The sequence below is a fragment of the Lithobates pipiens genome, unplaced genomic scaffold (assembly GCF_037356315.1).
Source record: "Lithobates pipiens isolate NorthernLeopardFrog02 unplaced genomic scaffold, aLitPip1_a1.2 Scaffold_8, whole genome shotgun sequence".
NCBI lineage: Eukaryota > Metazoa > Chordata > Amphibia > Anura > Ranidae > Lithobates > Lithobates pipiens.
In genome coordinates this window covers 12962258-12987352 of record NW_027507903.1, presented here as the reverse complement: position 1 = coordinate 12987352, position 25095 = coordinate 12962258, and the positions used below count along the sequence as shown (strand labels likewise).

The following is a 25095-nucleotide window of genomic DNA, read 5'->3' as shown; positions in this document are numbered from 1 at the left end:
TTCATGGCAAGACTGGGCACAGGTGACATGAAATCCTATACTGTACAAGGTACAAGCCTTAATTTAAAAAATGTTTTTTGGGTTTACATCCACTTTAAATCAAAGGTATGAACTTCGGTCTGTAAATGAGGGAAGTTTATCTACTAAAGACTAAACCTTTTTCTGATACTTGTTGGTTTCAAGTTAAAATCGTGATTTTTTTGCTAGAAAATTACTTAGAACCCCCAAACATTATATATATATATATAGATATATATAGATATCTATATCTATCTATCTATCTATCTATCTATCTATCTATCTATCTATCTATCTATCTATCTATATTAGCAAAGACCCTAGAGAATAAAATGGTTGTTGTTGCAATATTTTGTCACACTGTATTTGCACTTTAATGAACTAAAATGAACTAAAAAAAAATGAAACAGTAAAGTGAGCTAAATTTTTTGTATAATGTGAAAGATGATGTTACACCACGAAAATCGTGATCCTTATTCTAAGCAAAACAATCGTGATTCTCATTTTTCCCAGAATTGTATAGTACATTCCCTGCTGCAGCTCTTCTACATGTCCATGGGTTTGCTGATTGGGAACCTGCTAACAGAATAACATTAAGGCATAGTTCACCTTTTAGGCTGGGTTCACATCATCTCCGCATGCGGCTCAGAGCAGGGGCGTGGTGCGTCCTGGTTCATCATTTTAAGGTCCGCTTTCAATTTTTGACTGAATTCTGACCTGAAACGGACCAAAAGATGCACAGGACTACTGGGCAAATTTGCCCCGGAGCCACAGCTGAGATATGTGAACCGACTCCATAGAGAACCGGTCAAAATCTCCTGCTATTGCGAATTGACGTAAACGGGGCGACCCTGCCTTCCTCTGAAGTCGCGTGGCGTCAGCCCTCAGCTATATAACAGCTGTCACCGAGAAGAAGCATCACTCGGCGGAAGCCTCCCATGGAGGCGGAGCTGTTGCTGTCTTTTTTTCCCCTTTTTTTCGGTCTGTCGGGCGGCATGAGATAGATCTACATAGCGGGACATTTTTATGTATTTTTTTTTTTTATAAAGGACTTGTCTCCAAAGTGTCTCCTGTCTTTTTTACTATTTTAGACACTTTTTTTGTGAAATGGTAGGGGTACAATGTACCCATTAACAATTCACACAGGGGGAGAGGCCAGGATCTGGGGGTCCCCTTGTTAAAGGGGGCTTCTAGATTCCAATAAGCCCCCTACCCGCAGACCCCAACAACAACCGGGCAAAGGTTGTGGGGATGAGGCCCTTGTCCCCATCAACATGGGGGCAAGGTGCTTTGGGGTGACTCTAAAGCATCCCCCTATGTTGAGGGCATGTGGCCTGGTACGGTTCAGGAGGGGGAGCGCTCTCTCACCCCCCCTCTTTTATTGCGGCCTGCCAGGTTGCGTGCTCCGTTAAGGGTCTGGTATGGATTTGGGGGGACCCCATGCCATTTTTTTTTATTTGAGCACAGGGTTCCCCTTAAAAGTACACAAAGCAAGGTCCATAAAGACATGTATGACTGAGTTTTTGGTGGAGGAACTTAACTGGCCTGCACAGAGTCCTGATCTCAACCCGGTAGAACACTTATGGGATGAATTAGAATGGAGTCTGTGAGCCAGGCCTTCTCATCCAACATCAGTGCCTGACCTCACAAATGCGCTTCTAGAAGAATGGTCAAACATTCCCATAGACACACTGCTAAACCTTGTGGACAGCTATTATAACTGCAAAGGGTCGGCCAACTCAATATTGAACTCTACGGACTAAGACTGGGATGCCATTAACCACTTCAGCCCCAGAAGATTTTACCCCCTATCCTGACTAGAGCACTTTTTGCGATTTGGCACTGCGTCACTTTAACTGGTAATTGCGCAGTTGTGCGAAGTCCCAAACACAATTGACGTCCATTTCTTCCCACAAATAGAGCTTTCTTTTGGTGGTATTTGATCACCTCTGCGGTTTTTATTTTTTGTACTATAAACAAAAATAAAGCGTCAATTTTGAAAAACAAAAAACATTATTTTATACTTTTTGCTATAATAAATATCCCCCAAAAATATATATACATTTTTTTCCCCTCAGTTTAGGCCGATATGTATTCTTCTACATATTTTTGGTAAAAAAATCACGATAAACGTTTATTGATTGGTTTGCGCAAAAGTTATAGCGTCTACAAAATAGGGGATAGTTTTATGGCTTTTTTTTTATTAGTAATGGCGGCGATCTGAGATTTTTATCAGGACTGCGACATTATGGCGGACACAACGGACACTTTTGACACTATTTTGGGACCATTGTCATTTATACAGCAATCAGTGCTATAAAACTGCACTGATTACTGAGTAAATGACACTGGCAGTGAAGAGGTTAAGCACTAAGGGGCGATGAAGGGGTTAAGTGTGTCCTAGGGAGGGATTCTAACTGTGGGGGGGATGAGCTTCAAGTCACATGACATCGATCAGTGCTCCCGATGACAGGGAGCGGTGATCTCTGTCATGACACAAGCCAGAACACGGAAATGCCTTCTTTACATAGGCACTTCCCCGTTCTGAGGCTCCGTGACATGATAGCTGGGAGACCGGCGGACTCAACCGCGGGCGCAGTCACGCTGTACGCGGCGGGCACGCGCCTGCTATCTCCGGCTCTAAAAGGGGATGTACATGTACGCCCATTTGCCCACCGCTGCCATTGTGCCGACGTATATATCGGTGTGCGGCGGTCAGCAAGTGGTTAAAGTTGATGTGTGTGTAAAGGTAGGTATCCCAATACTTTTGGTAATATAGTGTAGTTAGAATTGTCTTCCAAAATCCAACCAGTAAAATCCCACATCTATTGTATTTGTATAGGTGTGTATGTTCAATGTTTAGGTCACTACTTACAGGAAATTATGAAAAGCGAAAACATTTACTGTTAAATGTATCGAAAGGTTTCTTTAACGTTACTCACCACAGGTACTGTTCTATGGCTGGTTCACCTACAGCGTTACAGCAGAAGGTCACACTTTGACCCACTCTTCTGACTTTGGTCTCTGGGTTCTCCACGATATAAGGTTTTTCTGAGAGAGGGAAAAAATGTAAAGCATGTATTTAAAAAAGAAAAAAAGAAAAAGAAAAAGAAAAACAAGAATAATAATCATACAGTACATCCAATAGGGGTTACATCAACATAGTTGAAATGCCAACAACATATCTGTATCAATAGCATTGCCCACACACTAGGGCAATCAGATTTTCACCCCTATCCAACTATAAAGTATATGTGTTCTTTTATTTTTATATATAAAACATTAACATTAAACAGCTTGTTAATAAAGAACCAGCAGCCAGTAATAGGTAAAGTATGTATAGTGGTTTTGCATTGCGGTCTAGAGTAAACAAAAAATCAGTTAAAAAATATATTTTGTGTTTTCATGGGCAATCGGCAGGTTGAGCTATAAATCATCTTTTTCTGAGAGAAGACTATAGTTTACAGAGCTCAGTAGCTCAAGATGAAATTTACACACATGAACGTGAATGAGAAAGTGTTGGTGGAGCACCAGACCCAAAGGCAAATGTAATGAAGTGTGTGGTCTCCAGTTGTAGATGTACATCGCTCTAGGGCAGTTCCTCTTACCCTGCTGTTAGCATCTTTCGCTCTGATGTCATTTGCTGTGTCCTAAATATTATTTGAATAAAGCATAGTTTTAGCATTGGAGTGCCGCTGTTCAGAGCTCTGTCATAATCCACAAGTTCCTCTTAGGCCGCGTACACACGGGCGGATTGTCTGTCCAACTTAGTCCGCTGAACCGTGTTTCAGCGGACAATCCGCTCGTGTGTGGGCTTCAGCGGACTTTTTCAGCGGACAGTCTGACAAACAAAGTCTTACGGAATTTCCGTAAGACAGTCCGTTCAAACTTGGTTTTGTCCGTCCAAACTTGGTTTCAGCGGACAGTCCGCTCGTGTGTAGGCAAGTTGGATGGACTAAGTATGGTGCATGCTCAGAAAGGGTTTACACGGCTGAAGGTTGCATTGCAGTGTATAGGACGTCGTTTTTCTAGTCCCGTCGTACATGCTGTACACGTCATCGCGCACGCTTTCAGCGGACTGTCTGCTCATCGTGTGTGGTCAAGTCCGTTCATGCAAATTTTGAACGGACTGTCTGTCGGATTGTCTGCCGAACTTAGTTGGGCAGACAATCCGCCCGTGTGTACGCGGCCTTACCCTGCTTCTCCAAAAAACCTCTATCCCACATGGAGGGTGAAAGCCCTGTATGCAAACAGATACTTAAAAGAAAAGAAGGCTGGACGGCCGCACTCCTGTGCAATTTCTTTATTCAAGTGCCGGATACGAAGGGGAACTATAGGTATCAGCTTACATGTTTCACACCAAGGTCTGGGTGCTTACTCATAGCTCAAAAAAATGGTGTCTACAGACAGGTATATATATATATATATATATATATGTACATATATATATATATATATATATATGTGTATATGTATATATATATATATATATATATATATATATGTACATATATATATATATATATATATAAATATATATAAATATATATATATATATATATATATATATATATATATATATGTATGTACATACATATATATATATATATATATATATATATATGTATGTACATACATATATATATATATATATATATATATATATATACATATACACATATATATATATATATATATATATATATATTGTGGTAGTACGGAATCTCCAATCCTGGGACCGGGTTTTGGGAACAGCCAGCAGTCTGGCTGGATGATTGCACAGGTGGGTCTTGGGCTTAAAACAAAGCCAACACCATGGTTCTGGGCTCCACCCTCCCGAGGAGTCCAGGCGTGTAAGGGAGAAGAAGTGTGCATGTCTGCACAGGTCGGTCTGTCAGAGTAGACAGAGGGTCCAAGCTTGTGGGCTGAAAGAGAAGCTGTTAAAGAGTGCTGAGGTACTGGGTGTACGGGAACTCTGTTAAAGAGCCAAGAGGGCTGCAGCAGAAGTCTGAGCAGCAGTGCTGCTAAAGAGAGCCAGGTGGCTTGGTATTTTTGGTTCTACATACATTACTGCTGTGGAAAGCTGAAACCCCTGTGTGGGCAACTATTTTGTTATCTGACTTTTCTTTCTTTAATAAAAGTGGGCCTACGAGCCCTTAAACGACATCTGGTGTGGATCCAGCTCACTGGTAAGCTCTACCTTTAAGCTAAAATAACCCCCAAATATTACAAGTGGTGGAGAACGCGGGCAGAAGACGGTGGAATCCGGGTCCTTGCTCTACAGTAAGTTCAAGTCAGGAACTATTGGCTGTGTGTGGAAGTGCAGCCAGGCAAAAGGCATTGCGTGTTGCAGGTGGTGTACCTGTGAATGAAAAGTCAAATTTTTTTTTTTCTCTTGCTATGAACTGTGTTTGTGTGCATGAGACAGCATAATCAGTGTGTGCAATGTGCAGGTGAGAAAAGCTTGCATGAAGAGAAAAGCAACTTGCTTTAAAAGAGACACTTTCATTTTGCTGGACTGTTTAAAGTTGTTCTGGAGTCTCTAAGTATGGGGCGGTCAAAGCTCTTAAAAGAAGCCAGGTTTGCTGAAATGAGAGACAGAGCTCTGTGGTTGGAGGGGTTGTTACCGCCTGAACGAGCCCCATACATACCTGATCAGAGTTTATCAAGGAGAAAAATGGCTGGGGTTGTCCCTAGCAACCCTGGTGCAATGAGTGCACAGGTGACTGCTGTTATGGAGAGTCCACCAGCATTTGAATCTGCAGTGGATTGGTGCAAGCGGCATTTAGCAGCACTGGACCAAGCTACAGAGGAAAGGAAGCCAACCCTCAGTGCAAGGGGAAAGCCGCTGGATGTCCATAACTGGAAGAGGGCTGTTGTTGCCTCTGGCAAAGCTGCTGCAGTTAAAACCACAGCTATTGTGAAAGATGTGAATGTGTCACAGCATGAGATGGGATCCAGCAGAGAGAAGCCCATGCGATATGCAAGGAGAGAGGCTGATCAAAGGCTGAGGATGAGAGTGGTTTCCCATAGCAACGCAGAGGAAGCCAGTCGGGCTGTCTCTGTACCATGGGCTATATCTAATAAGGATCGTGGAAAGCAGCTTAAGGAGGAGCCAATTTTTCATGTTGGAGAGAGCCAGCAAAGTTCTGCTGGGAGAGTGCGGTCTCCCATGGCAACCGGAGTGAAATTCATGCCTGAAAGGAGCTGCAGTAGAGGTTTGGTTCAGCGTCCCCACAAAGAGGCCTGTGCATTCCGGCCAGCTGGAAATCGCCAGGAGAGAATCGCTTTTGGAAAAAATCGTCCAGTACCATGCCTGGAATGTGGCCAGCTGGGGCATGGCATGTTTTCTTGCCCTAGGTTGTGGAATACGGCTGGAGATAATGTTGCTGAGAAAGTTTTGTCTGTAGGCCCAGATTCCGGTGAAAATATGTTTTCAGTCACCCCTAGCAACAAGAAGTTTCCTGTTGTGCCTGCAGGGGGTGCTAAACGGTGGGAGATGCCTGCTGTGGTTTCATCCCATGGCCACCAGGAGGTGTTGGCCAGTAAAAGTGCAGCAGAGGACTGGTGCATAAGACGACGTACTCAAATGAAGATGGTGACACCAACTACTGCGGTGGGTAAGACTGTCTTTAATGAAATGATGGCTGGAACTGCTGATTTCATGTATAAAAGGACTGGTTACGAGACTGTCCATGATGATGTGAGAGTGACCCCAGTTAGTGGGGCCACTGAATGTGCACTTGAGAATGACTTTTCCCTATATAGTGGGAATGCAAGGGTTAAAGTCCAAATAGAACCTGTGTTGATGTCTAAAAGTGTTGTGTCTAATGACTATCAGGCTCAAGTTGACCATGGGCTAGGACAGCCTACAAATGCTAAAAATGCTATAAGTGTTACTGTTAATGAAAAGTTTGCTGCTGTTGGGAAAACTTTTGCTCTGAAAGAACCTGGGGTTATCAAAAATGGGCCGTTGCCTGTAGCAACTGGTGGTAAGACAGCACAGTTGTCCACAGGAATCCCCAGGGAACTTCATGTATTGGAGTCAGAGGTTGCCCTGGACAACTGCGATGTCACTCTGGTGGGACAGAATGGAACTGTACCGTGTAATAGTAATGTGTTGGTGCAAACTGCTAGTACTAAAAATGTGGAGGTAAATGGTGGATTAACACAACCTGTGAAAAATGCAAACGTGTGTGAGGCTTATGAAATGCAAGCAGAGAAAGGTGGTGAATATGGTGTATTGCAACCTGTGCTACCACAGTCTGACATGATTTACAATGACTGGTGTTATGAGTCTGCAACTAAGCCAGTCTGTTCTTATGTGTCTCCTTGGGCAGATGGATCGGTGCTGAGGAGTACCGCAGAAGGGAGCGCACATACAACAGATTGGGATAGTTGGAGCAAAAATCTTATCTCCCTGATAGATAAGGCTTTTATGCACAAAGATAAGGTGGACACAGTTTCTGCTGGGCCAGCAGGAGGGGCTGCAGAACAGCCTGTACATGGGGGCACGGTGGCTGCTGCAGGAGTTAACCCTGGTGAGCAGGATGAACCAAATAAGGGCACAGCAGAGACATTGTCCGTGACCCACACAACTGAGGTTGACATGGAGTGTCAACGTGACGTCACTGGTAATGTTCTGGAGCAGTTCACTGATGCTGAGCCTGAGAAGTTGGGTATGAGTCCAGCAATTGGCAGCGCTCTGGTGGAGCACCAGGCTGTGTTTACCTCCAGCCGGAAGGAGGTTCTGTTAACCGTTGCAACTTTTCAAGTCTCAGCAAGTGAGTCTCTCTGCATCCCCAGTGTCATGAAAGTCCCCAGGAAGGACTTAGGTCTGGAGTCAAGGGCCTGGTTTATAACTGAAGCATTAAAAGAGATGCTTGAACTTTGGGATGTACAGCCAATCTATACTAGTGTGTTTCCTCCACAGTCTGATGGGCTGGTACTGCGCAGTACCACTAGGTGGAGCACTGTATGGCAGGCTGTACAGAGCAAAGCAAAACAGGACAGGAATGGTTTATTCCTAAATTTGCTACTTTTGTTAAAAGTTGCTGCTACGTATGCTGCTGGACTACGTGCAGAAGAAATATTTGAGACAGACGTTGGAGAAGTTGAAAATAAGCCTAAATTGCCTGTGGTTACACCTCCTAACAGCCAGATGGGAAGCATTTCTGCTGCTATGGTCCAGTGTGGTGCTGGTCAGTTGGTGAAGGGCGTGTATACTGCACCAGTAGAAAAACCACATGAGGTGGAAGGGCGATGTGTGGACCTGAAAGCAGCAGAGATCCTGACCAGGGCTCAAACAAAGGTGGTTAAAGAGACTGGGGTCCCCAGTCCAGTGCTTGGTCTAGGTGACAAACCTAATAAGGTCCCCGGGACAGGGGAATGGGCAAGGAGCGTGGATAAAAATACAGATGACATCAGAACGGGTCAAGTGGTAGGACAGCTGCCTGCAGAATGGGTGAACCCAGGGGAGGTAGCATCCTGTGAGGTTCCTGTGGGTGATGGCGGCCCTCTGGTATGTGTGCCCTTTGCAGACTCTGCCCTAGCAAATTTTGAAAAAAAAGGCATTGGTGATATGTGCAACATTGAGAGGTCTAATGTTGGTTTGAATATGTCTGTCAATGATGAACCAAATAATGTGTTAATGGTACATGATAATGTGGTGTCCAAAGGTACAGGTAAACCTGGTAATCAATTAGTGACTGCTGAGTCAGGTACCAGAAATAAGAGGTGGGTTTCCGTTCTAAACACTATAGAAATAGGCCCCCTACAGTCTCAGAACAGTACTGCTGAGAGAGTTTTGGGGAAACCTGGGAACCTGAAGCGTGGAGGCAGAAGGGTTGGTAGGAAGACCAACGGGAACCCATTAAGATTTCAGGAGAGGAAGTGCTTGTGGAAATGCACTCGGAAGAAAAGTTGGGAAGGTCGCATCAAAGCTCATAGCAGAGTGACAGTAAGGCTTAGAGGGAGACACCAAAGGAGGCATTGGGTGGAGTTCCCCATTAGGAGAAGCGAGGTTGGACAGGAGGGTACTTCTGTAAATGGTATCTGGCACAGAGGTGCCAAAAGTAACTTGGGTGTTCCGCCCTCTGGGTCGAAACAAAGGGGGGGGGGATATGTGGTAGTACGGAATCTCCAATCCTGGGACCGGGTTTTGGGAACAGCCAGCAGTCTGGCTGGATGATTGCACAGGTGGGTCTTGGGCTTAAAACAAAGCCAACACCATGGTTCTGGGCTCCACCCTCCCGAGGAGTCCAGGCGTGTAAGGGAGAAGAAGTGTGCATGTCTGCACAGGTCGGTCTGTCAGAGTAGACAGAGGGTCCAAGCTTGTGGGCTGAAAGAGAAGCTGTTAAAGAGTGCTGAGGTACTGGGTGTACGGGAACTCTGTTAAAGAGCCAAGAGGGCTGCAGCAGAAGTCTGAGCAGCAGTGCTGCTAAAGAGAGCCAGGTGGCTTGGTATTTTTGGTTCTACATACATTACTGCTGTGGAAAGCTGAAACCCCTGTGTGGGCAACTATTTTGTTATCTGACTTTTCTTTCTTTAATAAAAGTGGGCCTACGAGCCCTTAAACGACATCTGGTGTGGATCCAGCTCACTGGTAAGCTCTACCTTTAAGCTAAAATAACCCCCAAATATTACAATATATATATACATATACACACACACTGGTAAATAGATAATTACATGAGGTGAAGGTTATCAATTGACACCCTAACCGGCAATTCATTTTTGTAAAACCCACTTTCTAATCCAAAAAACATTTTAGAAGTTGTACATATCACAGTATAAAAAAAATAATACCTTATGCTGCGTACACACGATCGGAATTTTGTCTGGAAAAGGCTCTGATGGTTTTCCCAACGGAATTCCGATGGGATTTCGCTCAAGCTGTCTTGCCTACACACGGTCACACCAAATTTCCGACCGTCACGAACGCGGTGACGTACAACGGGACTAGTAAAAAGGAAGTTCAACACCCAGTAGCCAATAGCTTCCATCTCCTAGTTGAATCTGAGCATGCGCGAGTTTTTGCGCGTCGGAAATTGCATACACACGATCGGAATTTCCGATAGAAAGTTTTTCCGTCTGAAAAATTGAGAACTTGCTCTCAAATTTTTGCCAGGGGGAATTCGGCCAGCTAAATTCCGATGGAGCCTGCACACGGTCGCATTTTCCGATGAAAAGCTCTCATCTGTCTTTTGCTGGTCGTGTGTATGCGGCATTAGAGAAAGTAGTGGGGTTTAACAATAAAATGTCTAATCTAAATGATAAAATTCCTTTAAATTATAACATTTCTTTGATAAGAAATGTCTGTCTGTGGACACCAGTTTTTTGAACTATGAGTAAGCACCCGACCTTGGTGTGAAACATGTAAGCTGATACCTGTAGTTCCTATTCCTTCCAGTGAAGCCAACAATGGGGCATTATTACTACTCCTCACACTTACGAAAAGTGCAAGCCCATAGTTCTGGGAATCTTTCTTATCTTATTTATTTCTTATCTTATTTATTTCTTTATCTTATTTCTAATTGCTATCAGGGCCGTTTTTAAGGCAGGGAAAAAGGGGCAGCTGCCCTGGGCACTGCCATTGTTGTGGGGCCCAAAGCAGCTACCTCCTACGTGCCAACTATCCTAGTTTAAACTCCCTCATTCCTTGAGGTTTTAGTCCTGTGTTGTGTCCCAATATCTCAGTGTGAAGTCTTGTTACTAATGCTATCCAGCTCTGTCCTATTGTTGTGTACAGATGACTCACCGGCAGACCCTGTGTTTACATGTAAATTACCGGCATTCATATGTAAATAGCGGCGGCCGGCAGCATCCATATGTATTTCATGCCTCCCTGAGGTCATATACACAGTAATCTCTAGCAACCAATCAACGAGCAGAAATCATGTGCTGTAACCTCTAGCAACCAGTCAGTGAGCGGTAATGATACACTGTAATCTCTGGCAACCAATCGCAATAGCTGCCTGATCTGATTCAGTAAACTGATTTTGAGTCTAGCTGCTATTTATTGTATGTCTCAGAGCAGGTGGAGAGCAAAACTGCATGGGGGGGGCCCAAGAAAAGTTTTGCCCAGGGTCCAATCAATATTAAAGACAGCCCTGATTGCTATACCCATATAACTCCTTCTTGACTGCTCATAGATCAAAGCTGTGATGTGTGAACACATCATGACAATTATACTTGTTGCAGAAGATGACAGCAGCATTCCGGTCAGTTGTTACTGACAATGGCAGATCACGAAGCACAAGTAGAGAGACGGAGTTGCTACTTGGCCCAAAAAATAGTGTGCCGATAAAAACAGAACATTGTTTTCAAAGCTGCACTGTATTGAAAAAAATCAAGCTCTGGAATGGAGATACCACTATTTACAAAGATTTGTACGACTGATGAGGTGATATCTCTAAAAATGATCAACAAAGTAATTCATTCTACAAAGCATACTCCAGCTCGGTGGTTCTCAACCTCAGTCCCCAAGTATCCCCCAATGGGCCATGTTTTGGAAACTTCCCTTAGATAAAATAGCTCTTATCAATACCATGTCACGCAGCTGTGCAAAGTAAAGGAAAAACCTGAAAACCTGGCCCGTTGGGGTACTTGAGGACTGAGGTTGAGGACCACTGATGGAAAACTTTCAGGGCTCCATTAGTTCCCATCTGGCAACCACTGAGGGTTCATACCCAGGATATCGACAAGAGGAGCAAGCTTACCTTTCCTCTTCAATGTGATGACCATAGAGGAGGAGGTGCTGTTACTCTTGGGTATCTTCACGTTGACCACAGAATATTTTTCCATTTTCAGCTGTAGTGTGCTGTCAGGACACAATCCCACCACTCGGAACTTCCCCTGGGAGTCTGATATAGCTTTCAGTTTGGGTTTTTTAGAGATGATATAGACGTTGGCACCCGCAGCAGGAACTCCATCTGGAAGTGTTACTGTGCCGTACAATACTTGGTTTTTGCATTCACAGACACTGCAGTCAGCACTCGCTTTACCAACAGGACAGCTTATATTGCATTCTGTTCAGTACAAGAGAAATAATAAATTACACATTAGTACAGTTCACAAATATCCTGCGCTTATCCCACCCCTTCTCAATAAAAGCGATTAACTACTTACGGACCGCCCGCCGTCGTTATACGTCGTCTGTTTGATGTTAATTTTCCGGGGTTATGGCAGCAGATATCTTTTTAAACTGCGGGCGGTCCGCTTTCAGATAAAAGCGGTCTCTGCAGCGGATTCGCCACAAGATAACTTTTATCGGTGTCACGGATATTGCACCACACTCTAATAATGAATGAATGAATGAAATACTTGTATAGCGCACAATGCGAACTGAATCGCCTCTAGGCCCTTCATATCTAATGATATAATGTTCCTTTTGATCGTATGTCCCCCCTGGTTCCACATACCCCAGTAAACAGACATTACCACATTCAACAATCGAGGGCGGGAGAGGGGCCCGGTTCTTTCCCCCCTGAGGCATGGAGTCGAGTGAGGGAAAGATGGCCCCCGTTTGGCTCCATACCATTGGATGACTGAGGCGACGTCAAACGTCACTTCGGGGGCGGGAGAGGGGCCCCCTCCCCCCCCGGTGGTCTCCGCCGCTTGCCAGAGCCGTCGGTAGCGGTGGAGACGATCGGGTTCTTTCCCCCCCGAGGCATGGAGTCGAGTGAGGGAAAGATGGCCCCCGTTTGGCTCCATACCATTGGATGACTGAGGCGACGTCAAACGTCACTTCCGCCCAATGGTCTTAAAGTGCATTTGTTTTTAATTGCTTTTAAGTGTAAATGTGAAATTTGAGGTCTTTTTGACCCCAGCTCTCACATTGAAGAGGTCCTGTCATGCTTTTTGTCTATGCTTACAAGGATGCTTCCATTCCTTGTAATAGAAATAAAAGTGACCTAAATAAAAAGACAGTGTAAAATAAATAAGAAAAAAAAAAATTCAAGCGCCCCGCCCTGCCGAGCTCGCACGCAGAAGCTAAAAAAGACGTAAGTCACATCCGCATCTGAAAACAGTGTTCAAACGACACATGTGAGGTATGGCCATGATCTTTAGAGTGAGAGCAATAATTCTAGCAAAAGACCTCCTCTGTAACTCCAGACTGGTAACCTGTAGACGTTTTTAAACGTTGCCTACGGAGATTTCTAAGGGTCAAAGTTTGTCGCCATTCCACGAGCGGGTGCAATTTTTGAAGCACGACATGTTGCGTATCAGTTTACTAGGCATAACAGTATCATTCACAATATAGAAAAAAAATTGAGCTAACTTTACTGCTGTCTTATTTTTTTTATTCAAAAAAGTGTATTTTTTCCCCAAAAATTTCACTTGTAAGACCGCTACACAAATACGGTGTGACATAAAGTATTGCAATGACCGCCATTTTATTCTCTAGGGTGTCTAATGCCGCGTACACACGAGCGAATTGTCTGGCGTACTTAGTCCGACATACAATCCGGCGGATAATCCGGCGGACTTTCTACCGAACGGATTTGGCCACACACGGACACACAGAAAGTCCGGCGTTTGTTAGTGCGATGACGTACAGCACGTACGACGGGACTAGAAAAAGGAAGTTCAATAGCCAGTAGCCAATAGCTTCCTTTTTCGTACTTGCTTCTGAGCATGCGTCATTCTTAGTCCGCCGGACTAGCATACTGACGAACGTATTGTCCGCTGAAACCCAAGTCCGATGGGAAGATTGGAGTGCAAAAATACTTTCTTAGTCCGCCGGACTTCACGCTGGAAGAGTCCGCTGAAGCCCACACACGATCGAATTGTCCGCTGAAATGCGTTTCGGCGGACTAAGTACGCCGGACAATCTGATCGTGTGTAAGGCGGCATTAAAAATATATAATGTTTGGAGGTTCTAAGTAATTTTCTAGCAAAACAAATCGGATTTTATCTTGTAAACAACAAGTTTGAAAAATACGCCTGGTCCTTAAGTGGTTAATTGAGATAATTTGCAACTCTGCAAATAAAGAAAGCTGCAACCCAGTGAAGTACAAACACAAAGCTCAACATAAAATAAAGAAAAATAAACTGGAGCGTTCCCCTCATATACCAATATGTGTATCAACAATACAACAACAGTGAATACAAATCAATCATAACAGCGATTCAATATAAAAGTGTGATCCAAAAAAAAATGTAACAGTATAAACTACAAAAATAAACTCCATTAAGTTAGTGACAACTCAGAAATTTTTTTTTTCTTGTGTGCAAACCCTAAACGAAGGCTTAATTCTTAAAGTGAATATACAGTGTTAAAACGTGTCTTGGACAGGACAAGAAAGTGGTGCTTTAGAGGAAAACATCCACCACATAAAATACACGCCTCTTACTGAACAGATATGATCTAAAATGATAAAGATCTCACACGCTTGACGAAGGCTCCTTTCCCAGTTGACGCCTCTTGCGGAGAAACGTGTCGGGTGGAGCCAATTCTAACAGGTTTTCTTCTAAGATTGCCCTGTATTTGGCTCCATCCATCTTCCCATCAACTCTGACCAGCTTCCCTGTCCCTGCTGAAGAAAACCATCCCCACAACATGATGCTGCCACCACTATTTCTTGATCATACATCACGGGACACAGGAGCTTCATTACATAGTGGGTTATATAGGCACCTCTGGTGATTGGACACTGGTTGACCCTAATTAAGGAGAATTCCTCCCCTATATAACCCCTCCCATCCGGGAGGCACCTCAGTTTTTTCGCCAGTGTCTGGTCGATGGTCACGTAAAACTTAGCTCTATGCGGGTCCCGGCGAGGGCCGAAGGGCTACAACAAACCGGATCCATACCTCGGGCCGATATTTGACTCCCAAGATGGTATGGTACCCGGGCCTCGTTTGCCGAAGACACGAGGTTTTGCCTGTAAGTCCTCTCCATTGGAAGACTGGACTCTGGGACAACCAGACTTGGGGTACTGTTGACTCAGGGCGCCCGTAAGTTTCTGGCAGAGTTTTTTACAAGGCCCAGGTAGGAGGATCTTTTCGTAAGAACCCCAGATACGCCTGAAGGTTGGCTAACAATACCCGCCGTGATGGGTGAAGGCTGGAATTGGTCTGAACACAGCAATTCCTGCGGCGGCAAAACGGCCGATTTAAAAGCCCAGAGCGTCAGGGGACTGTAAGGTGAGGCACAGGAGCTGTGGGCTGTAAGCATCCGTGGGATTGGATCCAGGCAAACCCTAAGACACCTACTCGGCATCATATTGTGCAGTTAAGCTAATATTGATTTATTGTGAGACTTTAAGCACAAATAAGTGATTGCATTTTACATTAGTAACTCTGCTTTGTAGCCCAGTACTATGTCTCCTCGTAAGAGGGTTTCAGGGGCAGGTAACAAAAGCACTGGCAAATCACCGCCTAGGTCCAGGGGTTCCAAGGGTGCATGCAGGTTACCATCCCCCTCTGCAAGAGTGGAGCCTGCATCTCAAGACGAGTCAGTGCCCCTTTCAGGCTTTGCAGCCTCTCCTAATGTCGCAGCCCCGGTCTATGTCACTGAGGACTCCCTTAGGGCTTCATTGGAGAGTTTTGAAGGGAGGATAATGAATTTTATTTCTGCTTCCCTAAAAGATAGCAGAAAAAGGGGTAGATCCCCTCCCTCTGCTGAAATCCCTCTCTCAGACAGTTGCTCTGAAAATGAGGAGAGATCCCTATCTTTAGAAAGGGATCATGAGCAGTCGGATCAGTCAGAGGATGAGGAGCTAGTCCCCTCCTCCCAGGCACTCAGAAAGCAGGTGCAGTATTACACTGAATTGGTGCGTACCACGTTCAGAATGCCGCCTGCTGAAGTCGCTATATCCTCTGTCTCTTCCCTGGGAGTCAGGAAAGCCCCACAGACTGCTTGTTCCTTCCCAATTCATCCTTTAATGGCTGACTTGATGTATGAGGACTGGGGACATCCCGATAAACTGTTTACTCCTCCCAAGAGGTTTTCTATGAATTATCCCGTGGAGGAAAGTTTCACCGAGAAATGGGGGGCCCCATCTGTTGATGCGGCGATCTCTTGTGTGAATAAAAACCTAACTTGTCCTTTGGATAATGCGCAGGTATTTAAGGATCCAGCTGACAAAAGGCTGGAAACCTTGTTAAAAGCCTCCTTTTCCATGGCCGGCGCTGTGGTGCAACCTACAGTCGCAGCCGTAGGATTGTGTCAGTTCCTTAAGGAACAGGTCAAACAAATGTTTGAACTCCTCCCCAGCGAGGAAGTAGTGAAATATGCAGAGATGCCTCACATCTTATGTTTCATAATTGATGCGATTTTGGATTCTGTCCAACAAGCATCCCGTTTGTCCCTTATGTTGGTACACATGCGTAGGGCTCTATGGCTAAAAAATTGGGCCGCTGAGATGTCATGCAAAAAGCATTTGGCTGGGTTCCCATTTAAAGGGGAACGTTTGTTTGGAGAAGAACTAGATAAATTCATCCAAAATATCTCAGGAGGTAAATCTACACTCCTTCCAGTCAAGAAGAGTAAGCGTCCTTCATTCAGGCGTACTCTTTCTCCCGAAGCGTCAAGCTCTAAACAGTGGCGACGGCCTTCCCAGCCCTCCGCTGCTAGAAAGCCTCAGGGCCGAGCCCAGGGACAGAAAAAGACTTGGGGGCGGAAGCCTGCCAAGCAAACCTCCAAGACCTCCTTGTGAAGGGGCGCCCCCGCTCGGCCGAGTGGGGGGAAGGCTCCTGCAGTTTGCAGGCGCCTGGCGGGAGGAGATTCAGGACAAATGGGTGATCTCTTCGGTATCTCTGGGCTACAGGCTAGAATTTCAGAAGATTCCACCCTTTCGTTTTCTAAGGTCAAGGATCCCCAAGGATCCAATAGAGCGGAAATCGCTACTCCTGGCCTTAGATCAGTTACTATCCCAAGGTGTGATAGTAGAAGTGAGCCCGAAAGATCAGGGTTCAGGTTTTTATTCGAATCTCTTCACCGTCCCAAAACCAAACGGAAGTGTCAGACCTATCTTGGATCTGAGAGACTTGAATCGGTTTCTACACATCCAGACCTTCCGGATGCAGTCTATACGCACTGTGGTTTCCTCCCTGCAAGGGGGAGAATTCATGGCATCAATAGATATCAGAGATGCATATCTCCATGTGCCAATATTTCCCGCGCACCAGAAGTTCCTAAGGTTCGCGGTAGAGCAACGCCACTTTCAATTTGTGGCCCTGCCATTCGGCCTAGCCACGGCCCCCCGAGTCTTCACGAAGATTCTAGACCCTCTCTTAGCAACCTTAAGAGTTCAGGGCATAGCCGTCATGGCTTACCTAGACGACTTGCTTCTCGTAGAGAGAACTATAACGAGCCTAAGTCGCAGCGTCACCAAAACGCTGGAACATCTGGGCCGCCTAGGTTGGATTATAAACCTAGAAAAGTCGTCTCTGCAACCGACCACCAGGTTGGATTATCGACACCGCTCAGGGCAGGGTGTTCCTCCCAGGGCCAAAGGCCTTGGCCATTGGAGATCTGGTGCGCCTAGTTCTGGGCAGAAGATCTCCCTCTATTCGTTTATGTATGAGACTATTGGGAAAGATGGTCGCCTCATTCGAGGCCGTCCCATTTGCCCAGTTCCACTCAAGGCCCCTGCAAAGATGCATCCTTGCGATTTGGAACAGGAAGCCCCAATCCCTGGATCTTCCTATGCGTTTATCCCCCCGGGCACGCAAGAGTCTTGTTTGGTGGTTACAAACCAGAAGTTTGCTAAAGGGCAAAACATTTCTTCCCCTCTCATGGAAGATTGTCACAACGGATGCCAGCCTGACAGGCTGGGGAGCCGTATTAGAGGGAACATGCTCGCAGGGAAAATGGTCTGCGACCGAAAGTCTGTTGCCCATAAATATCCTAGAGATTCGGGCAGTTTACATGGCACTCAGAGAGTGGTCTCACAGACTGCGAGGCTTCCCGGTTCGGATTCAGTCCGACAATGCCACCGCGGTGGCTTATATCAATCACCAGGGCGGTACCAGAAGTCTGGTGGCCCAAAACGAGGTGAATCGCATACTTGTCTGGGCAGAAGAGCATGTTCCGTGCCTCTCTGCAGTCTTCATCCCAGGTGTGGAGAATTGGCAGGCGGATTATCTCAGCCGCCAGCAGTTGTGCCCAGGAGAATGGGCTCTGCACCCCGATGTGTTTCGAGACATATGTTACAAATGGGGCACTCCAGACGTGGATCTTTTTGCGTCCAGATTCAACAGGAAACTGGACAACTTTGTGTCAAGGACAAGAGATGCACTTGCTCAGGGGTCAGATGCTCTGACGGTTCCCTGGAATCAGTACAATCTGATCTATGCCTTCCCCCCGAACCCACTACTGTCACGGTTCCTGGGAAGGGTCAAGAGGGAGGCGAAGTCGGTCCTTCTAGTGGCCCCGGCTTGGCCCAGGCGACCATGGTTCGCAGAAATCATGAATCTAGCAGTGGGCAGGCCATGGACCCTCCCCCTCCGGCCGGATCTGCTCTCGCAGGGCCCAATTTACCATCCTGCTTTACGCAGTCTGAATTTGACGGTCTGGCTGCTGAGACCCACATTTTAAAAGACCGTGGTCTTTCGGGGCCAGTCCTTTCCACTCTGGTCAATGCCAGAAAGCCGGCCTCCAGGCGTATCTATTACAAGATCTGGAGGGCATATGTTTCCTGGTGTGAACCCAGGAGATGGCATCCCAGAAGGTATGTCATTAACAGAATCTTGGCCTTTCTCCAATCAGGCCTTGAATTGAATCTGGCCATAAGCACCATCAAGGTGCAGATTTCGGCCCTGTCGGTCTTTTTTCAAAGACCGCTTGCATCACATTCCCTGATACGGGCCTTTATCCAGGGGGCTATGCGGATGAGACCGCCAGTCAGACCTCCGGTATGCCCATGGGATCTGAATTTGGTTCTCTCGGCCTTAGTAGCCCAACCATTTGAACCTTTGCATCTTGCTTCGTTAGTCCTCTTGACAAAGAAGCTAGTCTTCCTAGTAGCCATATCCACGGCTAGAAGGGTATCAGAATTGGCAGCTCTTTCTTGCAAAGAGCCCTATTTAATTATCCATAAGGACCGGGTGGTTATGCGTCCCAACAGGTCCTTTCTACCTAAGGTGGTTTCAGGTTTTCATCTGAATCAAGATATAATCCTACCATCCTTTTTTCCAAATCCTCAGTCCATAGAGGAAGAATCCTTACACACTTTAGATGTGGTTAGAGCAATCAGTCTTTATCTTCAAGCAACTGCTCAGATAAGAAAAACTGACTGCTTATTTATTCTGCCAGAAGGCCCTAGAAGGGGTCAGGCAGCGTCAAAGTCCACTCTCTCGAGATGGATCAGACAGGTTATTTCTCAGGCCTATAGCTTAAAGGGGAAGATTCCTCCTTTTCAGGTGAAAGCGCACTCTACTAGGGCTATCAGTGCTTCTTGGGCAGTGCATCACCAGGCCTCCCTGGCTCAGATCTGTAAGGCTGCGACTTGGTCATCAATCCACACATTCACCAGATTCTATCAGGTGGATGTCAGAGGGCAAGAGGATATCGCCTTCGGGCGCAGTGTACTGCAGGCTGCAGTTTAGGTCCTCAGGTCCCTGGCGGTCTATGCTTATGATCTGTGTCTCCCTCCCCTCAACCTGAGCATTGCTTTGGGACATCCCACTATGTAATGAAGCTCCTGTGTCCCGTGATGTATGATCAAGAAAATGGGATTTTTATATACAGCTTACCTGTAAAATCCTTTTCTTGAGAGTACATCACGGGACACAGGGCTCCCGCCCCTCTTGGGTTTTACGTGGTTCTTATTGCTTTGCTACAAAACTGAGGTGCCTCCCGGATGGGAGGGGTTATATAGGGGAGGAATTCTCCTTAATTAGGGTCAACCAGTGTCCAATCACCAGAGGTGCCTATATAACCCACTATGTAATGAAGCTCCTGTGTCCCGTGATGTACTCTCAAGAAAAGGATTTTACAGGTAAGCTGTATATAAAAATCCCATTTTCACAGTGGGGATGATATGTTTTTCTTTTAGGCCAAAAAGTTCAATTTTGGTCCCATCTCACCAGAGCACCTTCTTCCACATGTTTGCTGTGTCCCCCACGTGGCTTTTTTTGCAAACTGCAAACAGGACTTCTTATGGCTTTCTTTCAACAATGGCTTTCTTCTTGCCACTCTTCCATAAAGGTCAGATTTGTGGAGAGCACAACTAATAGTTGTCCTGTGGACAGATTCTCCCACCTGAGCTGTGGATCTCTGCAGCTCCTCCAGAGTTACCATGGACCTCTTGGCTGCTTCTCTGGTTAATGCTAGCCTGCCGATTTAGGTGAATGGCCATGTCTTGGTAGGTTTGCAGTCGTGCCATACTTTTTCCATTTTCGGATGATGGATTGAACAGAGCTCCGTGAGATGTTCAAAGCTTGGGATATTTTTTTACAACCTAACCCTGCTTTAAACTTTTCTACAACTTTATCCCTGACCTATCTGGTGTGTTGCTTTGCCTTCATGATGCTGTTTGTTCACGAATGTTCTCTAACAAACCTATGAGGGCTTCACAGAACAGCTGTATTTATACTGAGATTAAATGACACACAGGTGGACTCTGTTTACTAATTAGGTGACTTCTGAAGGCCATTGGTTCCACACATTAAAGGCAATTGAAAACCATTTATCATTTTCCTTCCACTTCACAATTATGTGCCAGTTTATGTTAGTCTATCGCAGGCAGGGCAGGACTTAGGGTGGTGGGGGCCCCTGGGCTTGAGTCACTTTCGGCCCTATTTTCTATACATTACTGTATTTATCAGCGTATAACACGCACCCCACGTTTAGGAGGGAAGTTTAAGGAAAAAACTTAAAAAAAAAAAATGTAAAATGCACATCAATACAGTCTTATTCGTGTCCATCTGCAGCCTTGCCCATCCATCTGCAGTGTCAGTGTGGCCTTGTCATTTGCCCCAGTGTCATTGCAGTCTTGAAGTTTAAAAATGGCACCGCCAAGATACAGAGTCCTGTGCATCTCGGCGGCTCTCGGGTCCTCTTGCAGTCCCAAGCAGAACCAAGAGTAGCCGAGTGTACTCGGCTCACTATCACGCCCTATGATGGATATAACACAGGGACTGGGCGTGAGAGGAGCCGAGCTGAGCACACACGGCTATGTATCTTGGCGGGGCCCCCTATTGGGTGGTGCCCATGGGCTTGAGCCCAGTCAAGCACAATGGTAGGTCCTGCCCTGATCGCAGGGGTCTCCAAACTTTTTTTAAACGAGGGCCACATTGTAGATTTTACAAGTATTCGGGGGCCGAAAAAAATCAGTTATGTACAAATGTATGAACCATCATTCCCATCATCAGTGTCCCCATCAGAGTTGTCCCCATTATCAGTATCCCCAGCAGAGTTTTCCCCATCAGTGTCCCCAGCAGAGTTTTCCCTCATCAGTGTCCCCAGCAGAGTTTTCCCTCATCAGTGTCCCCAGCAGAGTTTTCCCTGTCAGTGTCCCCAGCAGAGTTTTCCCTCATCAGTGTCCCCAGCAGACCTTTGTCCATTATCAATGTCCCCAGCAGAATTTTGTCCATTATCAGTTTCCCCAGCAGAGTTTTCCCTGTCAGTGTCCCCAGCAGAGTTTTCCCCATCAGTGTCCCCAGCAGACCTTTGTCCATTATCAATGTCCCCAGCAGAATTTTGTCCATTATCAGTGTCCCCAGCAGATTTTTTTTCATTATCAGTGTCACCAGCAGAGTTTTCCCCATCAGTGTCGCCTACAGAATTTTGTCCATTATCAGTGTTTCCAGCAAAATTTTGTCCATTATCAGTGTCCCCAGCAGAATTTTTTCCAGTATCAGTGTCCCCAGCAGAGTTTTCCCCATTAGTGTCCCCATCATAGTTTTCCTCATCAGTGTCCCCCCACCCCCCAGAGTTTTCCCCATCAGTGTCCCCAGCAGAATTTTGTCCATTATCAGTGCCCCCAGCAGAATTTTGTCCATTATCAGTGCCCCCAGCAGAATTTTGTCCATTATCAGTGCCCCCAGCAGAATTTTGTCCATTATCAGTGTCCCCAGCAGAGTTGTCCCCATTAGTGTCCCCAGCAGAATTTTCCCCATCGGGAGGTGCAGGAGAGCTGAAGTTGGCTCAAACAGTGACAACAAGCAAGAGGCAAATGGGCATAACTCTGCAGACATAAATGTACAGGAGACTCTGCTGGGGACACTGATGGGGAAAACTCTGCTGGGGACACTGATAATGGACAAAATTCTACTGGGGACACTGATGGGGAATTTGGGATTTTATGTGATAGAACAGTCAAAATTAAAAATACAAATACAAAAAAGTTTTTTCCTCCTTATACATACACATTTAAGACCTAGTTGATATCCTATCAAAGGTAATACACTCAAAATTTCCAAAAAGGAAAACAAAAATACATATTTATATAAATATAAAATAGAGGATATCAAATATATAGTTGAAGCTTAAACGTGTTCTGGTGCTCTACATGTTTCGCGTCTAATGAATAACGCTTCTTCAGGAGCTGATAACAGTATTATTCCTTCGTAGGTGTGTCCCAGACAGGGAAACCAAGCCAAAGAAAGGGACAGAAAAGTTGACGAAGTTTCAAAAAAACATTTTTTCAAAAGAAAAAGGGGAAGGGGGGAGGAAGGGAAGAAAAATTAAAAAATAATTGATGATATAGATTTAATCGATGGGATCACTTCAACGTTGTGTTGAGCCCTAGGGCTTCAAGCATACGGTTTTGGTGAAGATTGTAGTATGTGGGTGGCCAAGAGGCGTATGATGGTAGATACTCTGGGTATCCCCTGAGCTTTAAATGTATTGATCCCTTCCAGTGAAATAGCGAAACCAAATTGCTGCTGGGTGAAGAGGGAGAAACAAGGGGGAACCACACAGGCAGTCTATTTAGCCTGTTCACCCCTATGGTGCTTATCATTTGTACGTATTATGGCCGCTGTCTATTAGCTCAGGGGATACCCAGAGTATCTACCATCATACGCCTCTTGGCCACCCACATACTACAATCTTCACCAAAACCGTATGCTTGAAGCCCTAGGGCTCAGCACAACGTTGAAGTGATCCCATCGATTAAATCTATATCATCAATTATTTTTTAATTTTTCTTCCCTTCCTCCCCCCTTCCCCTTTTTCTTTTGAAAAAATGGTTTTTTGAAACTTCGTCAACTTTTCTGTCCCTTTCTTTGGCTTGGTTTCCCTGTCTGGGACACACCTACGAAGGAATAATACTGTTATCAGCTCCTGAAGAAGCGTTATTCATTAGACGCGAAACATGTAGAGCACCAGAACACGTTTAAGCTTCAACTATATATTTGATATCCTCTATTTTATATTTATATAAATATGTATTTTTGTTTTCCTTTTTGGAAATTTTGAGTGTATTACCTTTGATAGGATATCAACTAGGTCTTAAATGTGTATGTATAAGGAGGAAAAAACTTTTTTGTATTTGTATTTTTAATTTTGACTGTTTATATTTTATACGTAATTTGCTTTGATAATAAATAGAGATAACCTCTCTTGAATATATCGGTTGTTTTTTACAACTCTCTTTATGCCTAAAAAGTCCAACTGAACCCACATTTTTCTTTTGAGGTCTTTTATATGAAGGTTCTTTTATCTATATATTTTTTCTTTTTTCTTCCCAACTCCCCATTTCCTGAAAAAGTCTATATTTGTAAAGTGATAACCAGGACGTGGCATTTGTTTAAATTTTCTTTTAGTGTATCCACAGACACCACCCTGTGATATATACACACCTCTATTCATTTAAATACTAATGACACTGAGATCTATAATTCTGGTAAGCGGCCCCTCTTCTCACTGGTGGAGGATTGTTTGGATTTTCTTTAACACAGAACATTGTGGGTGTTAACTCCATATTTTCACTTTGGAAGAATCAACACTGCTCTTTGGACATTATTTCTGGGATTTTTTTCAGTTTTTTTCTTTAATTCAATACTTTTTTTTGTTGGGTTTTTCTGTTCATTCATTACAACTAATTTGGGGGTGTGTCAGTTTATTATTAATTTTTTTTTAATACTGACTAATTTTTTTTTTTATTTTTATTTTTTTAATACTGACTAATTTTTTTTTTTTATTTTTTTTTTTTTAATACTGACAATTTATGTGATTTATATATAAGGGGTATGCAATTTATGCTAATTATATTATGGGCACTGATTTAAAAACATTTTCCTGAAAGGCTCCATGGCAGCATACGTGTGGGTAGCCCCGCCTCCACAATTACCCAATAGGACCCAACTCCCATAAATCTTTGCTCCCGGCTACTATCAGTGTTCCTTTTTTGTCCTCCCCAGTAGGACCAGATGGTTTCTTTCCTGGAAACAAAACTTCACGACGATCGATTGGCTGATTGACTGAGAATTTTTCCTCCGATAGGCCCTGACTGTTAAGCAGGGTATGGAGTGTATTTGCAGAGTAGCGCTGAAGAAAGGATTTCCTACCTGAGTGCGCACGGTCTGTATCCCGTTGCTATGGGTGACCATTATCTGCTTGGAGGTGCGGCGTGTGTGTTCCAGTCCGTTCGGCCAGGTGATTGTTGGTGGAGTGGTGAGCCTTTTGTCTATCCATGGCAGCATTGTATTTGTGTGTATTTCTCCTCTTGTTTGTCTAGCGGTCTCCTCCATGCCGTTTGCGTTCGCTTCCGCGTTCCAGCAAACCTCTCTCCTACTTCCGGGTTATGCAGGCGTTCTGCACCTGTGCAAACCCAGTGTAAGACCGAGGCTTGGTTCCCGCGCATGCGCGCGAGCGCCTCGCGTCTGACGTCGGCTATGACGTCACGGGCGCCAGATTTAAAAGGCTTTGGAAGCTGTCAGAACCCTGGGAATGTTTGCAGTGGTCGCAGCGACTTCCCGGGGCTGTCAGTGCGGCGGTTTAAGGTAAGAGCAGGTCCCCTAGGCTGGGGAAATGCTTATTTAAAAAAAAAATATTTATTTTTATTTTTCTCTTTGGTTGCAGTGTTTCTTAAACTGTGGTTTATTTTGGGATATGGACGCCTTACTGCCTCCTAGTGGCCAGCCCGCTCATGTTAGGTAGGATGCTAGCATTCATGTTTT

At 45.0% G+C, this 25095-nt stretch overlaps 1 protein-coding gene across 1 annotated transcript in view; it reads right to left on the bottom strand.

The window, feature by feature from the left end:
* Window positions 1–25095, bottom strand: part of LOC143961838 (cartilage intermediate layer protein 1-like) — a 148108-nt gene that overhangs the window by 9684 nt on the left and 113329 nt on the right. The window contains exons 6-7 of the mRNA XM_077471170.1: window positions 11739–12047; window positions 2961–3069 (exon numbers count right to left, since the gene is read on the bottom strand). Of these exons, the coding sequence (XP_077327296.1) occupies window positions 2961–3069; window positions 11739–12047 (418 nt within the window). The remainder of the gene's footprint in view (window positions 1–2960; window positions 3070–11738; window positions 12048–25095) is intronic.